Here is a 17,567-nt window from a genome sequence, read left to right on the forward strand (position 1 = left end):
GTATGATATATATATAATATGTATATGTATATATATGATCTCTGTATTAATGGTTTGTCTCTGTTCCAATTGCATATGTATCCTTTCATTACTTGTCTATATTAAAGATCTTGGCATATTTAATTCACTTTCTCACAGTAGTTTTTCTTAAGGCTTGTTATCTGTAACCAAGGTCTTTATGTGAGTATTTTAATGGGGTGATTTTCAGTTTGATAGGTTCCCTGTGTAATCAGCTTACTGTGAACACAGTGTTTGGTATTGTAGTCCTGTCAGGATGTTGTGGCAAAATCTGATCCTTTTGCATGTGACTTGCTTTCCATAGGTATGGTCACATGCAAATCATGCAGTTATTTTTCTCTTTCTGAATGTAAACTAGTATGTATATTTCCATGTATCTTCTCCAAAGTCTCATCCCAAAGGGAAGCTGTTACAGAGAAAGCCAATCTGTGGTCTGAGGGAGACACTACTTCTAAAGATTTCCTGAAGATCAAGGTTAGAGCTGGCATTGGGCACCCTGAGGGAGACACTACTAAAGATTTCCTGAAGATCAAGGTTAGAGCTGGCATTGGGCACTGTGATCATGAGCACCTACCCTAACATGTGACTCTACCTCATCACTTTATGCATTGCATAACATGGATTGGAGATTATGGTAGGCAGTTGAGGCTCAGGGAAAGCAGTTTAGGTTATTACTGAGAAACTATGATGAATTTGCCTCTGTCTTTATAACACATGGTCTCTTGGGAAGGGAGGCTTGCTGTCGTTATAACTGGGAAGTAGTGTTACTGGAATGTGAAATGTTGGAGGTGATGGAACAAACAGTTTATGAAATGGTGTTCAGGAGTTCTTGTTGTGAACAGTAACTGTTATATTGAATTACAGGTTAGTCTGCTTTTTGCTGACCTCTTTAAAAATGACTTACTTTTAAAAAGAACACTTTTTAATTAAAACAAAAGTGGAATGTGAAAACATCTGGAAGATTATACTAGGGCTTAACTCAAAGGAAAGTAAGAATTTAGAAGCCACAGGAAGAGAAGAATTGTGCCACTGATTAGCCACAGTAAATAAAATGTTTTCATCCCACTAAGTTTAGCATGGTAGTTTCTAGTTATGTGGTATATCTGTAACTTCAGGAAAAGAAGTGAAAGGGGAAGAGCAGCAGAAGTTGGACTGTTTTGACTGACTAACTGGCAAGAGGCAACTGTAAGAAACTTGGGAGATGCAGTTAGGATACTTGAGTGAGCAGCAGTGTGTGTTCCCATTCATCTCTTGGTGGCACACAGTGGAGGAAAATACTTGAGTGAGTTTGGAGCTACTACACAAGAAGAGTGGATTGATATTGGTGATTGTACTTGAGTACATATGACATATATAACTGATTGGTACATATGACACATAAAAGTGATCAGTACTGGAGTTCTAATAAATGTTTCTTTCTTTAAGAAATGGAATGGAGAGGGATATTAGCAACAAGAATTGAATAAATCATACAGCATTGTATAGATCAGTAGGTCCATCTCTTATAGGTCTGTAAAAATATGTTTTTTCAGAGATATTCAGAGAAGTGGTGAAAATTGTGCCATCTGAAAGCTTTTGTGTAAATACTGAGGACAGGACTGCTTACTCTAGTAATCAATATATGTGCAGTGTATATGAGGAGTATTAGATGACATTGTCTCTTCTTGGGAACATGGTGGTGTTCAGTAAAATCAGAGGGGAACAAAATTCAGAAATTACACTTTTTTCCGTATATTAACTCATCAGGGTACCTTGCTTCTGTAATATAAGTGAATATTGAACGGGAAGTGGGAGTTAAAATCTGGCAATTTTTTCAATTCCATACAGTAGTTAATGTAAAAAAAAATCCTGTGTTATTAAACGTCCATATTTGCATTATAAATGGCTTCATGAAAGAAATCTAGGATGGACAATAATCCATTAATGCAGCTGACTTCATGAGTTAACTTCTGGCACATATATCTGCCCACTGTTGAAGAAATGGAGTACTGGAGTAAAAAGTCCTGGCACAAAAGTCCAGTTTGGAGTCCATGATTATGAAGTATGTCTGTGCTATGACTTAAATCAGTGTCTTAGTTGTTAAACCAATGAGGGGGAAACCAGTGTAAAAATGTGACCTGTCACCCATGGTTTATAAATACCCTGAGAGATCATTATTTTGAACTTAAAACTGCGCAGTGAGATCTCTTTCTTGCATATGTTCTTAAAAAGAGCTGAGTAGGGGGAGAGGAGGAGGAAGGTGTCTGCATCACATGCACAACATACGTGATTCTGAATCAGGGTTCTGCTGGAGAGTTTATCCAGCAGGCTAAGAAGTTACAGCAGAGCCAAAGTTCTGCAGACCAGGCACTGAGAAGAGACAATAGTGCTGATATCAGAGCTTCTTCTCCCTTCTTCTTAATAAAAAAAAGGCAAGTAATTGCTTAAACCAAAATAGCACATCTAATTCAGTTCATGTCTGTTGGGAATGTGTGATACAGTGACTTTATTCAGAGTTGTTTAATTAGCCTGTTTACAGATTTAGTGTGACCAAATGCAGAACATTGGAGTCATAGTCTCAATTTCTATCTGAGTTGATCATGTCATTAACTGGCACCCACAATGAGGGGAACTTTGCAGGAGGAACTGTGGGATACCTTTTGTTAGCTCATCTTCAGCATGGGTTTCTGAGGGATTGGTTGGAGGGTCGAGAGCAAGTTAAAGCTCATGTATTCTTTTTGTCTCATAGTAAAGCAGTGTTGTGCAAATTGTGTAATTCAAGTGCTTTTAGTGAGCAAAGGGAGCAGGTTTTCTTCTGCAGGTGTAATATAAACTTTGTTAAATATGGAGAAACAAACACCTTTTGAAAAGTTAGTGTCCTGTCACTTGGCTGAAGCTTTAGTGGTTTGATTATAGTGCAGCTGGAGATGCTGGAGTTGCTTGAAGTGCTGCTGGTTAACTCTGTGGAGTGGGCAGGATGTTGGGTTTCTCTTGGAGATGCAGAGCTCTCAGACTGTGTCAGGACTGACCAGGGTGTGCTCTGAAGACCTGTGTCATGGTCAGTTCATTAGAACAATTTGGGTCTGACCTGGCTCTTTGAACAGCACTGTCACAAATGGTGTGTTTTTTGGTCTTCCACTCTAAAGAAGCAGTGTCAGCATGGGTGAAAATTGAACCAAGTGAGTAACATCTTGAACTGAAGATGCTTTAATTTTCTAAAGGAACAGTTTCAGGGACTTCAGACCTCTCTTGGGTTATGACAGGTGGAGGCAGCAACAGCATTCTGTGCTCAGAAGACAGAGGGATTTTTGTGTGGAGGGGTTCAAAACCTTGTTTCAACTTCCCTTAGCCTCAGTAATTCAAATGTGTTAGTATTCTTGTACTGTTTTAGTGCCCTTTGCTCATCTTAAAAATGAAGAGTAAGTTGATGCTGTATACACCTGTGAAGGACTTGAAAACAAATTTCTTTCTGAGTCTGCTCTTCTGAGGTTTTGAACACTTTTTAAAAATAAAAATATCTACTTTTTCTAGGGTTATTGGTAGTCTGGTGCTTTCACTTTAGACAACTTTCAAAAGAATGTGCTGACCTATACTGTAACCACAGAAATGTTTTGGTTTATGACCTTACTAAAATGGAGTTAACATTGTTATGATAAGCTGTAAATCAAACAGTCCTTTATGTGCATTCTTTATGGTGTTCACATCTACTTTCTTGATCTTGTCAATTATATAACCATCGGTTCAGTTAACATGACACAGATTTATTTCAAACCAGTGCGTGCTCTTTGCTCTGTTTGAATGCTTAGAGTAATTCTTCTGGAAACAGAATATGATTATTTTATTGGATCCTTCAGAAAACTGCACTGATCTCTGCCTAAATATGGATTTATGTCCAGTTATCTGGTCTAGGGCTTTTCTCTAAATGTAGGTGGTCACAGTTGTCTGCTGTATGAATAAATGCTTAAATCTTGTTAAGTAATGTTTTTCTCCTTTCAAAAGTCATGTATGTCTTGTATGGCCCCAAGTGGGAATTAAATCTAGAAGGGAGAAGAATATCAAGTAGCTTCCCAAATTTGCAAGCGGCTTTGTACAAAATTGATCTTTAAGACTTTGTTATGGATGAATTGTGTGGAGCACTTGAAAAAAAATTAGGTTAAATAAAATTACTTGGTGTCCCTGTTTTACTAGCAGAGCTGTTCTTACAGAGTATCCTAGAAACTGTCACATGCCTTAAGTGTTCCTGTTCAGCATTTAATCAAGTGCTTTGTAACTTTTAAAAAACCTTCTGCAAAGATTCAGGAACCCATTTATGAAGAACAGTATTGTGAGTGGCAAGCTATTGATGCTTCAGTTCATGGAGTTGGAAGATCAGTCAAATGTGAAATGGAAAACTAAAAATAATATTTTTATTGAAGTTTAGAAATGTGACTTTAATATAAAGAAGGTACATTGAATGCAATATAAAGACCTAAAATTTCCTTAGCATTAATGGCTTTGCAAGGCTCAGAAGACTTTAAAACTACTCTGTGTACACACACAGCACCTGTTATGCAACCCTGGAAACTAAGCACATCACTCAGGTATGGAAAAAGCAGCTCCCATTTATTTAGGAAACCTATTGTGGCTATAAATAGGGCAACTGTACAAATGGTGATTATCTACTGGCTTTTTATTGAATCCTAATGAGAATTTTTACCTTTTTTTTTTTCTTTATTTCTTTCTCTTTGGTTTCTAAGTGAAAGCTGAGAAGCTTTTAAACTATTTTAAGTGTTTGGAGGGGCTTCTGGAGCAAATATGTGTTGACCTGTACACTACCTGAAAGGTTTGTGTATCTGGAGGGAAGATGTGAGTTCTTGCCAGACTTTAAACTTTCTGCCGAGAAAGCCAGATCAGCAGTCTGTCAGCTTATGTGCAGTTATATTTGTAGCAGCCATTTGCTACTGACAGGCTGTGGCACTGTCGGCTGCACTGAAGAGTGTTTTCTTAGGGCTTTGTACTTGCAGGAAGTGTTGCCTGGACTTTTTGTTGTGTATTTTATATAAACTAAGCAGAACTTTTGCCCTACATCAGTGGTCTTTATAGGGAAAGACAACCAACTTGTTCCTGGAGGCTTTTTGCTTCCTGAATTTCCTTTATGATGCAAACCAGACCTGTTAAGTAATCTGGGAGTGGCCCTGTTGCTGCTGCTTTGGTTGATCCTAAGCTTAGGATTCCAGGGCTATTCAGGTGGGAAGGAACCTCTGAGAGCCCCCAGTCTAACCTGCCCCAAGCAGGGTCAGCTCTGAGATCAGATCAGCTTGAAACAACAGTGATGTAACTACAAATTATTCTGTTGCTAATATTAAGTGATCTGTATTTGGGCTATAAAACCAAAAAAATCTGGAAGTCCACTCCTGTGTTAATAAAGTAGAGTGTGAAGTATTGATGCTGGTATTTCTGTCAGAAACTTGTACAGAAACAAGGAATGGAGTTGGCCAGAAAATTCTACAGAAGTGCCTGGGGTAGCTCTGCTTTCTTGCGTTCCTCAGCGGTCCCTGCCTTTCGGCATGTCTGCAGGAGGGAGGAGGAGACCAGCGCAGACATGGAGGAAGAATAAACAAGTTTAGTTTTCCTGTCCTTGCTAATGCAGTGAGCAAGTCGGGGAGGGTTCTGTCCTATTCACAGGAGATTGTGTAAAGCAGAGAGCTCCAGCAGGGGTTGCCTTGCCTCTTTTTTCAGCCAGATTTTAAAGAGCATCTGTGAAGTTCAAAGAAACTCACTTAGTAATAATTCTAAGAGTTGATTTCTTCTGTTACCTGTACAGCATTATAACATAAACATTAAGCACAGCTTTCTCAAATCATTCTGTTTCTAGACCAAGGACCATTAAATCCCTGGAGAGCAAGATGTGGAAGAGATAGCAAGTTACAGGTAGTCAGTTACAAATTCCAAGCTCCAGAAATACTGAGGAAATTGTTTTCAAAAGTACATCATTGTCTTGGTTCTTGTGTGTCTTCTCTTTTACTGTGCACTAGAGCTGTACATACATAGCCAATCTGTAATCTGCTGTTCAAGATCAATTAATTCTCTGGACAAGAGAGATTTTCTTAAGAGGATTTTTTGGCAGTAAAATTTTTATTAAATGCTTCACTATTTTGTCTCAATGTCGCTTACAGCTATGACCCATTGAAGGCCAGTGTCCTGCAAATGTAATATTAAATGCTATTAAGTATCTAATGGAAGCCTTTTCATGAATACAATTGAAATTACCTGGAATAAATTAATAAAGTAATTAATTTAATATCTTGGCAATGTTTTCAGCTTGGAAAGAATTGTAATGTGTGACACATTTCATTCAAGTAAAATTTGCAGAAAGCTGCAAATGTAAGTTAGGAAAAGATACAGGAAGAAATAACATCTGTCAAGGAGTGTGATTAAACACTGACTTAAAGTAATGTGATTCACTGTTTAGGCAATCTTATTATGAAAGCTCTAAGTCTTGGATCAATAAAATAAATCTTGGATAGATATTAATCTTTGGCTTTGACCTTAGAATTACACACAGCTACAGAACCAAGGTTATTGATGCCCATCCTAATCAGACATTTCAGACATCAGAATATGAATACTTAAAATTTGCTTCAGACTAAGGTAACTGTTTTTTGTTTTGGTTCTTTTTCTGCCATTTTTTTCGTTGTATTTATGTAGTTAAAGCTGTGATTAATATGTTCCATTGACTGCCCTTCTACTGGAAGTCATGAGTCCAGGGTGAATGGGCTACTGTTAGACTGTTAGATTTTTTTTTTTCCCCCCTGCCTCCCTCTCCAGCAGAGTGGGAGTAGTTTTGTTAAAAGTGTGCTGTGAGAGTTAATTAAATCAGAATAGGAAGTCCCTCAAACAGTTACATGGCTCATACTTTGTTTCTAGAGTAATAATTCATCACAAAAACCTAAGTTCAATTTTTCTTCTGTGAGCAAGTGTGAGGTTCTCTCAAGATAGAGTTTAAATCTCCTCAGAGACAGGACTTGGAAGCTGTTGAGGCCCAAGGTACAGCAGTTTTGTTCAGCTGTGTCACTGGCTTTATACAGGTGTGTGAGGTTCCTGTTATTCCTTGTCTCTTTGCCCAGGGGGTACAGTAGCTCTGTATGTTGGAAGGAACAGTCTTCTAACACAGGGATCAGTTGGCCAAGGTGCCAGGCCCAGAGCCTCGATTAGCTGAGATGTACTTCAAGGCTTGCACATGTAAGGATGGTCTTGATATTCCTTGCCTTGCATCAGCTGCCCCGTTCTGCTTTCAGTTGTGATTACTGAAAGTGTTGCTCTCATCGTGAGTCATCCACAGTTGAGGAAGTTTCTCAGAGTGGACAGGCTGGAATAGTGCTGAGTGTTTTTCAGAAGGAAATTTTAAAAGCATTGGGATAGGAAGTGTGCAAATAGCTTTCTGCCAGCTGCTGTGGTGAGGGTGTCTGCTCCTGTGCTTTTAATCTCCATGCCTGGCAACACTTAATCCCAAGATTCTTTGGGGTTTTTTGAAAGTACATCACCATTTCTAAGTGGAGGACAGTTTATATCACCTTGTTCTGTAAAGAGTGTCAGATCCTAGGATTTGACAGTTTTTTACAGACAAGATCTCATGTAAAAGCTTTTCTCTGAGGATCATGTCTTTCACAAAATAGCAAATGGGTTTAGTGGTGAGCTGATGAAACAGAGTCCCATGCGTGATTTTATGAGTAAGCACTTTTCTTGTTCTTAGCAAAATCCAATAGCAACCTTCATGCAGAAATAAAATGTCTCCTAGCTGCTGTGCCCATTGATTCTTCTCTCTTTGAGTTAAGAGAGATCTAGACCAAAGCAGAGCTTTAGTGCTTGTGGATTTGACTTATCTCCCTGAGACAACTGTGCTGTAACTGAAAGCAGTAGCTGCATGTAAATAAAAGGCGGGGCATCCCTGTCAGTAGAAGCCTGGTTAATTCTGGGTTGAATTAGTTTATTTATACTTCATTTAAGTTCAGACAGATTCTCACTGCCATCTGGTTCCCAGAGAACAGCTAGAATAAGCACAGTGAAGTCTGTGCTTAGATTCAGTTTATCAGAATTTCATGTGTTGCTAGGTCTGTTACCACAGAATTTCATGAGATAGGGAACTTGTCATGCCAAAGTTGTTGGACAAGAAAAACAAAAGCTAGTGATGTAAAACCTCAGCCAGACAAAAGAGCAGGGTATAGTTTGAACATAGCCACCTATTTATTGATTCTTTGCTGCTCAAAGGGACAAACAATGAGGATTCAGAAGAAGGTGGTAATGCCTGTATCCTCTGCTGGCTGGGACAGTCTGAGGTGCTGTGGTCATTCAGTATGATTCAGGCCAAGTTGTATTTCCTTTAGAATGGATCTTTGTTCTTAGGCATTGAGTCCCGCTGCAACTTCTGTCCAGAGAACTTTGAGTCTCATAGGTTTGCTTTAATTCTGCTTTATTTGAGGTATGGCTATGTGGTTGTGTAGCTTGCTCTTCCAGATAGAAATGTTACCCCAATTCTGAGTTCTCTCTTGCCATCACTTGTTTACAGTGATACAGGACAAGGGAATGTTACACAGTCTAATTGCAAGGCCTTTAGGATTTGATCTTTCAACTTCAAATCACAGATTTACATCAGCCTGTGAGCTGGTGAATGCTCTGTGGCAGGCATGCACATTATCTTTCCACCTCCCAGTTGAACTAGTATTCTATTTAATTTCTCCTTGAAGAGGTATTGGTAATATTCTCTTTTAGGTTAAAATGGATCTCTGGACTCTGGGGAATAACTTTTTAGTCTGCTGACTTTAGAAATTGTAATACATCATCTCATTTTGGAGTTTTTAACTAGGAGACTGTACACCTGATTAAACTGGTTTATAATATGTGCTGCAAAACATAAGTGCAGCTTTAATATTGTGTATAAATGCTTGTCATGCATATCCTGTAGTTAAATTTGCCTTGGAAATGGCTCACCTGTGTAGCTGGTTGGGATTTTTCCCTACTGACAGGTCTAGTTTCTCTCTGTGTAGCTGTATGAATACCAAAGATCTGCTGCTCTTCAGTCCTTGTCCTCCAAGGCTTAATGCTCTGGAGCAATTCAATTTTATGTGAAGCTTGTTTACTTTCTCTTTTATTGCTGGCCTGATTTCCTCTGAGTAGATATGCTGAAAAAGTGTATATCAGAATTAGAATCCGAGCCCCAAATCACAGCTACATCGGAGGCCTGTAATATTGTTTGAGTATCTGCAGCATTCTAATTACAGACTCTGAACCTAGTAAATAGGAAGGTTAAAAAACAAGGTTGAACCTGATGGATGATCTTGCATATTAAATGTGTGGGGTTTAATCTCTGGATGATGAAAGATTTAGTTGTCTGTACAGAAGTGATATGGGGATAAACACGGGTGACACAAGTGAGGGAGCATTTTAAATTGCTTTTCTGTTCCTTTTGATTCTTCTGACACTTAGTGCTAGATCTTAATTTGTTTATATTGAAATTCCTCAGTTTTGTTAGCACTTATTTTGTCTGAGCTATATTTGAGTTTTGTTTTCAGAAGCAAATTACTTTGTAGCTCAGTGGTGTAAAATGTATTTTATAATCGCAGTATCAGTATCTTGAATCACTGTTCCTAGAAAATGCTCTCTTTGGAGCTGGTTGATCATTTTTTGTGATTATGGAGAACAATATCATTTGTTTGTCTGTTGTTAAAGGATAGACTTACAGTTCAAGAGTTGTGTGATTGAGAATACGGTATTTTTTATGCTAAATTGGTTGTACTCAATACTGGGAAAGTGCTACTAGCAAAGTAGAAGATTCCTTGTCTCTGTGATGGCTCCTGTGGCAGGAGAAGCCTTTGGTATCTTGAGGACTCACAGGAGCTTTTGTGTGTGGTTGTCATTGGTTTGTCACGTGCAGTAGGTGCAAAGGCAAGGGCAGGTGTAGCTTGCACACTTGCTTAATATAAAGAGAAACATTTCGATAAGATCTTGGATGTCTCATAAATGCAGAGCTGCTTTTTAAAGTAGGGTTTTGTGACTGCATAAATTGTTGTGTGGTGTGAACATTGCTTTCAAACAGATGTGGTTATGTGCACATGTTGTGATAAACTGTCTGAATTCTGTTTGCTCTCTTTGCAGGCTGCGGACTTGAGTAAACCAATAGACAAAAGGATATACAAAGGAACACAGCCTACATGCCACGACTTCAATCATTTAACAGCCACAGCAGAAAGTGTGTCTCTTCTAGTGGGCTTCTCTGCAGGCCAGGTCCAACTTATAGACCCTATTAAAAAAGAAACTAGCAAATTATTTAATGAGGAAGTAAGTAGAAATCTTAATATTGTTGCATGCATGTATCTGTGCTATTGAAGTTCCTAGGTTTTCTAAGTTCAGTAGATGTGGCTCCATTTGCCTGTATAGCTTTTTGTTCAGTCACTGCCTTTGTTTTTCACCTGTTCCATTGGCTTTGAGTACTTACATAAAAATGTTATTCATTGTGACAAGATAAAGGCATCTTGTGTGGTTAAAGATTAAAAATTAGGATTTTCTAGTTTGGGTAATACTGTAACTAGAGTTGAGAACAGTTTACAGATGGAAATAAGGTCTACAAATCTAAATGCTGCTGTATGTGCTCTGAATTCAGTTGTTTCTGAGGCTTCTGATTGCCAATGAAGAACATTTTAAGCTGCTATTTAACTCCTGTTTTATAGTCAAAATATTAAATAAGTTAAAAATACACATTTTTATGGTTGGGGCATTACAGCAGAAACTGCCTGTATTCCTAAAGGCTTGCTTGGATAAGAATGTTATAAAGCTGAGTGCACAGAAATGCTGAGGGTTTGTGATGTCTTGGCCATGTGATGTTCAGAAGGAAACTCTCCATCTGCTTTTTCTGCTGCTATGCAATAAGGAAAGATAGAAGGAGTACTATGGGGGGCACTAATGCCAAGTTACAGGACCACTGGCTCTGAGCATCTGGTACCATTGACATTCTTAGAGGAGTAAGTGTCCAGATGCTAACAAGGAAAGAAATCCGGTAACTGGGATGACTTGTGACAGCATTTTCTGCAGAGGATAAGCTCTGGGAATTTGGGTGGTTTGGGGGAGGTGACTTGCTTTTTGGGATTGTTCTTCTGCTCCTTTTTTGTTTGAATTCAGTTCTGTAGAGAGATTTGCAGGTCTCTTGGTTGGTTTTGTTTGTTCTTCTTTCCTTTTCTGAAATTTCACATCTGGATTACAACTTTACAGTTGAAGTTAAGCCTTGCTCAGCTTTCAAAGTATACCGTTCCCGCCTCAGATGTGTTGCCTCCTTCCTTGTGCAAAGAAGATTGAAGTATTGTTCTCACTGGGGATGTTTTATAATTAGATCTAATTCCTCCTCAGCTTTCTAAAAGTAGCAACATGTAGATCAGAAGAGGGGCGTTTTTTCTTCCTACCTGGCCTTGTCCCAACTGCTCTGTCTCTGCTTGTGTTGAGTGGGCAATACTGCTGGAGAATCTTTTAATGAATCTTTTGTCTGTTGGTAAAAACCTCTGTGTAAGTAGTTGAAATGTTAATTTTAGCATTGTCCTACCACTCCCACCTGTCCCCCCCAAAAGTGTGTTATTTGTTCTTGTACAATAATATTGTAAGCATTAAGAAGTGTAGCAGACATACTCTAAACAGCTGGTTTCATATCACAGAGTAGTTCCCGCTCCTGTAGCTGAGCTATAGTTCCTTTGAGAAAAAACTTCTGGTGGAATACTTATATCAAGGCCCAGTGCACATTTCCAGGCCTTGATGGTGTTTAGTGTCTGGTGACTACAGTGCAGAGCTGTGTTGCAGGCTGAATAGTTCCTGTGGTATTCCCTAAATGCTGGAAGCACTGAATTCATTTCCATCAGTCAGTATTGCTTTTTGTCTGTGCTATTGTCAGATTACTTCAGCGTGATGGAAATGTGGCCTTTGACAGTTTGGTGGAAATTTAAATGAGGTGACCTCTCTTCTACCAAGCTAATGTAAGGATTTGCTCAGCGCTACCAAAACCACACACAGTAAGCTACAGTTAAATGACAAATTCTTGTTTCCTACACTGACCTTATCTGCAGTTACAACCAACACTGAAACTGAAATATATTTTTATTCTGTCAGTTACAGTATTGAAGTTTGCCCTAGATGCTTGTAAGTTCTGGCTTGTATTTAAAGCCCCTTTCAGAGAAACATTAGTGAGCACTGATGCTTGAAACAGTTCATTTGCTTCAAGATGAAGGTGCCTATTGGATTTTGAATATATTTTGAGTTTAGATAGTCTTTAGGAATAATTGTAGGCATAAGGTGGTCTGAATGAGTGGTAACGTTGTTCTACAGATCCAGCACTCATGCTGGAGGCAACAGAATTCATCACCTGTCCTGTGAGTGATTTGGTGCTTCAGGTACCCCAGAGCTCTGCTTTGACTGTCAGCTGTGGTAGAGCAATCAGAATATATATGATACATGAAATAATTCAACCTATTATGATAGGTTATGTTGAACATAAAATGCAATAGCTCTAGCATAGTCTTGTTACTAATTTTTTAAAAAATTGTGTTGATGTAGAGGATGATAGGGACTTGAAAGGCTGAGGTGGGTGATAGATACTGTGCAGCTTGTGGCTGCCTACATAAATCCATCTGTAGTCACAGTGGTATTCCTTCCAGTTGTGTCAAAATTAAACCACTGATATTTTCTACTGCCCAAACCAGTCTAATACACCTCACAGATTCAGTTGCTTCCAGGTGGTAATTGGTTATTATCAAATTAGCCAGTGCTTTTTCATCTTACTTTTTAATCCTTTTTTAATTTAAACTGAAGCCTTGAGCTGCATTTTTTTTTCCTAATAAACTTGTCCTGTATCTTTGTTGCCAAAGCTGTGTAAGACCTTAATGCATATTCTTTGACTGCCTCAGATTTTTCAGTCACTTGTGGCCTGTGCCTGTAATTTTGTCCCTTCAAGTTCTTCAAAACACGACCAAGATAATCTTGGCCAGTGTTTCTGCCTGGTGAGTGAAGCTTCTTCACTTCCTATTCTTCCATCAAACTGAACATCAGCTCTTTATCTCACACCCCTCACTGATGTGCTGATACTGCATTCAGACCATTCTTGTAATGCATCTGCTGCTCCTACTGGCTGCAGGTCTGGCTTCGTTGTGCTGCAGAACTTTGTGAACCCAGCTGAAAGCTTTTAAAACTCACGGAAGTCACAACTTCAGAGTTTGTATCTTGAGAAGGGGATGTGTTGTAGTCACGTGTACATGTCAGATTAAAGTCTCTGCATCTTGTCTCCCTGAGCTGATCTGTTCTCAGTGCAAATTGTAATCTTCTGTTTTTCGCTGCCTCCTTGAAGTAAAGGTTCGGTTTGCAGAGTTTCTCTGCAGTATTTAGGATCATGTAGGACATAAAGTGCCATTTCTAATATAAAAGTTGAGCAGGTGCTCTTATGAGTAAAGGTTGTGTGTCAGATTGAGCTGCTTTAGTGGAGAGCAAGAAATTGTGCTTTTGTTGCCATGTTGGCAATGAGAAGACTGGAAGCCAGCTGGGCTGGTGTTCCCTGCCCTTGTTCTCCCAGTGTGTGCCAGGTAACTTTCTCCCTAATGTTTCTGATGCCATCATTACTGAGATGTGCACGATATATATCAGTGAATATACAACAAACTAGTTGGAATATCCCAACAGAATTGCAGACTATATGCCAACAGAATTATAGACTCTGTCATTTTAAAGCTACTCCATATGAAGTAACTTTGCCATATTTAGCTACATCTCTCAGATCTCAAATGTACCATGGCTGTTTTAACCAATGAGAAATTACAGGGGAGAGACTTTCTGGTTTTGTACTGAGGTTGACAGCAGCAGAAGTGTAATCTAAAATGGCCCGGTGCTGCTTTCCAGTACAGTTCCACAATAGATAACAGCTGCTGTATTATCCATTAGTTTGATGTTTTTGTGTATGATAAACAGCAGAGCAAGGTGTGTGGGGGGGGATTCTTCTTTGTTTTTAGGGCTTTTGGAACTTGTTCTGGTATTCCTTAGGCTCTTTACATTTGCACTCTTGCCTTTTGTGTAGCTCAGCTCTTCTTTCTCCTTACAATCAATGTGCCAAATACAAATCTTGAATGTGCTTGTAAAGAATTACTTGTCTGCAAATTACAGCTGAGTGGTGCTATGGACAACATGGTAAGTTGTGGAAGTCCACCAGAACTACAGTAGTCAAAGGAATCAAACTTTACCTCTCAGTTCTTAGAGTATTAAAGATATTATGATCAGGAATGTTTGTTTAATGTGTGTGCATTCTTTTGCAATGATGAACTCCAGTAAAACATTTTGTTTTAAAGGAAGTGCTTAATCAAATGGTAACAGGGTATTGACAGGTCCTTGGCTATTGAAAGAAAAATAATTGGAGGTTGGGGATTCCAAGGTGAAAGTTTGCGGTGCCCTGTGAATTCACCCTGCCACGTGCATTTACCTACTGACTTTGCAGCCACATGATAACAGGGTCGCTGTGGATGCAGCCTTTGCTCCTGAATCAGTAAAAGATGGTAGGTTTTTTTTCAGAGGTTGGGTTTTATTTGTGATTTCAGATAAAATCAGAGCCTGAATTTACTGTTGTTGATTTGTAACCTGTTTGCTGTATAGTATAGATGAGTAAGTGCTTTTTTTCCCTTTAGTTTATTCAATGTTTTCTTGTTACCTTCTCATGCTCTTCAACCTACACAGGGAAAAGTAAACCAAAGAGCACTGCCTTTAGATTCATATCAGATTGGCTTGACTGAAGTACGGTCTTTGTGGAATGTGACTGGACCATAATAATAACCTTTGAAAGCACTTGGTCTGAAAATAATTTCCTCTTTACTGCCTGATAAGTTTTAGCAAATACAGTAACTAACATAGTTCCTGTCTAGAAAGTTAAGTTCACTTTATTTAAGTATTGCTCCTCATCCCCCAGAAAGCTCAGATTTACAGTTAATCATGAAAACTTTAATTTTCAGAGTTTCTGATGTGTATCTTCTTTGTTTTTCACAGAGACTAATAGACAAGTCCCGAGTAACCTGTGTAAAATGGGTACCAGGTTCGGAAAGCCTTTTCCTAGTAGCTCATTCCAGTGGCAATATGTACTTGTATAACGTGGAGCACACTTGTGGTACCACAGCCCCGCACTACCAGCTACTTAAACAAGGAGAGAGTTTTGCAGTGCATACTTGCAAGAGCAAATCCACAAGAAACCCTCTGCTTAAATGGACAGTAGGTGAGGGTGCCCTGAACGAATTTGCCTTTTCCCCTGACGGGAAGTTCTTGGCCTGTGTGAGCCAGGATGGTTTTCTTCGCGTGTTTAACTTTGATTCGGTGGAATTGCATGGTACAATGAAAAGCTACTTTGGAGGACTGCTGTGTGTGTGTTGGAGCCCCGATGGGAAGTACATAGTGACGGGCGGAGAGGATGACTTGGTGACGGTTTGGTCTTTCGTGGACTGTCGAGTCATAGCGAGAGGCCACGGGCACAAATCGTGGGTCAGCGTCGTTGCGTTTGATCCGTACACCACTAGTGTAGAAGAGAGCGACCCGATGGAATTTAGCGGAAGCGATGAGGATTTCCAAGACCTTCATTTTGGCAGAGATCGAGCAAATAGCACGCAATCTAGACTGTCCAAAAGGAACTCTACAGACAGCCGTCCAGTAAGCGTTACGTACAGATTTGGTTCGGTAGGCCAGGACACGCAGCTCTGTTTGTGGGATCTTACAGAAGATATCCTCTTCCCCCACCAACCTCTCTCAAGAGCAAGGACACATACAAATGTCATGAATGCCACAAGTCCACCTGCAGGAAGTGGTGGAACTAACCCAGGAAGTAATGGAAACAGTATCACAACACCTGGAAACTCTGTACCCCCTCCTCTTCCGCGGTCAAACAGCCTTCCACACTCTGCAGTCTCAAATGCTGGCAGTAAAAGCAGTGTCATGGATGGTGCCATTGCTTCTGGCGTTAGTAAATTTGCAACCTTATCGCTGCACGATCGGAAGGAAAGACACCATGAGAAAGATCACAAGAGAAACCATAGCATGGGACATATATCTAGCAAGAGCAGTGACAAACTGAACCTAGTTACTAAAACCAAAACGGACCCAGCTAAAACTTTGGGAACACCTCTCTGTCCCCGAATGGAAGATGTTCCCTTGTTAGAGCCTCTTATCTGTAAAAAGATAGCACATGAAAGACTGACTGTGTTAATTTTTCTTGAAGACTGTATAGTCACTGCTTGTCAGGAGGGATTTATTTGCACATGGGCAAGGCCTGGTAAAGTGGTAAGTTTTAATCCTTAATGCTGCATCAAAGAGCTAGAACTCTGAATAGATAGTTTTCTTGAAATATAATGAATGTTGAATATAAAATTTCTTTATGCTTAATGTAAAAAAATATCCTCAGAGCCATACTTTTGGATACTGCATGCCATATTTCTGAATGATTTGAAGTGTCTTGGATACAATTATTAAATATAGTTGCCTTCCAGCAGAAGAAATAAATACTGTGCATCTCAACTATTGATCAGTGTTCTTATACTTAAGCATAACCACAATATGGTGAAAGCTATTTATGTAAAAATTGAAGTAAAACCTGTCAAACACTAAAATAATCATAATCCTTCTAATGTTTTCTAAAAAATAAGCGCTCCCAATGAGAGTAGCTTATGAAAAGCTGCTGCTTCTAAGTCTAATGAGAAACGTGAGCCTCTGAAAAGTGAAAACCAAAGTGTTTTATTCCTCCATTCTTTTCTGTGGTGGCCTGCCATTAATGTGAAACCACTTCTTATTAAAACATCAGCCATTTTATGCACAGACTTGTGAGCCCTGTACTGACTGTAGTGTATGCTCTTAAATTGTGAATCAGTATTAACAAAGAACTCTAATTATAGCCGGGTTTTGATTTATGTATTTAAGTTAGGGAAAATTCTGCAAGCTTTCTCTCAGTGGTTTCAGTGTTCTGTTCCTGTCAGGTTTGTTAAGGCAGCTCAACCACTACAAGCTTGTGTTTTTGATGGCACCTGTTCCATCAGCTGAACCTACATTAGTCTGTTACTAGTTTTCACTCTTGTTGTTGATGCACTTGAACACCTACAATATTTTATTTTTCTTCTGTCCAATGTATAAATAGCTAAATTTTGACTGAAGCTAAATGTGGTGATTCTTACATTAAAAAGTACTTTGTGCTACAATAGCTCTGCTTGCCAGCAACAGTTCAAAGGAATACAGCTATGAAAACATTTCCAGAGTTGGTCTGAGAAAAAGAACCATTATTTTTTGATGGGATTTAGATTATCACCTGAAGTAAGAGAAATGATCTGGTAATACCTGAGTAATGCCATGCTGAGCAACTTAAATGAAAATCTGTTGTTTGTTAGATTTTAACCATTTGGTTCATAAATCTGACTTTTGAAGTAGAGGTACTGTATATATTTAGATACCACATCTTCATTACTATAAACTTGCAAGTAAAACTCAATTATTTTTCTTAAAATTGTTTGTATAATGTAGGCTTTTTTGAGATCTTATCAAATTAGTCACAACAT

The 17,567-nt window shown here is 39.0% G+C and overlaps 1 protein-coding gene across 6 annotated transcripts in view; it reads left to right on the forward strand.

Moving 5' to 3' along the window:
• Positions 1-17,567, forward strand: part of WDR20 (WD repeat domain 20) — a 45,999-nt gene that overhangs the window by 17,603 nt on the left and 10,829 nt on the right. For all 6 annotated transcript variants that reach the window (XR_005952474.1, XM_041402052.1, XM_041402066.1 and 3 more), the window contains exons 2-3: positions 10,129-10,311; positions 15,028-16,305. Coding sequence is in view for 5 of the 6 variants with exons in the window: in XM_041402052.1 (XP_041257986.1) it covers positions 10,129-10,311; positions 15,028-16,305 (1,461 nt within the window). In the remaining variant the exon portion in view is untranslated. The remainder of the gene's footprint in view (positions 1-10,128; positions 10,312-15,027; positions 16,306-17,567) is intronic.

Source organism: Onychostruthus taczanowskii, unplaced genomic scaffold (genome assembly GCF_017590055.1).
Source record: "Onychostruthus taczanowskii isolate IOZ18803 unplaced genomic scaffold, ASM1759005v1 scaffold1, whole genome shotgun sequence".
NCBI classification, from domain to species: domain Eukaryota; kingdom Metazoa; phylum Chordata; class Aves; order Passeriformes; family Passeridae; genus Onychostruthus; species Onychostruthus taczanowskii.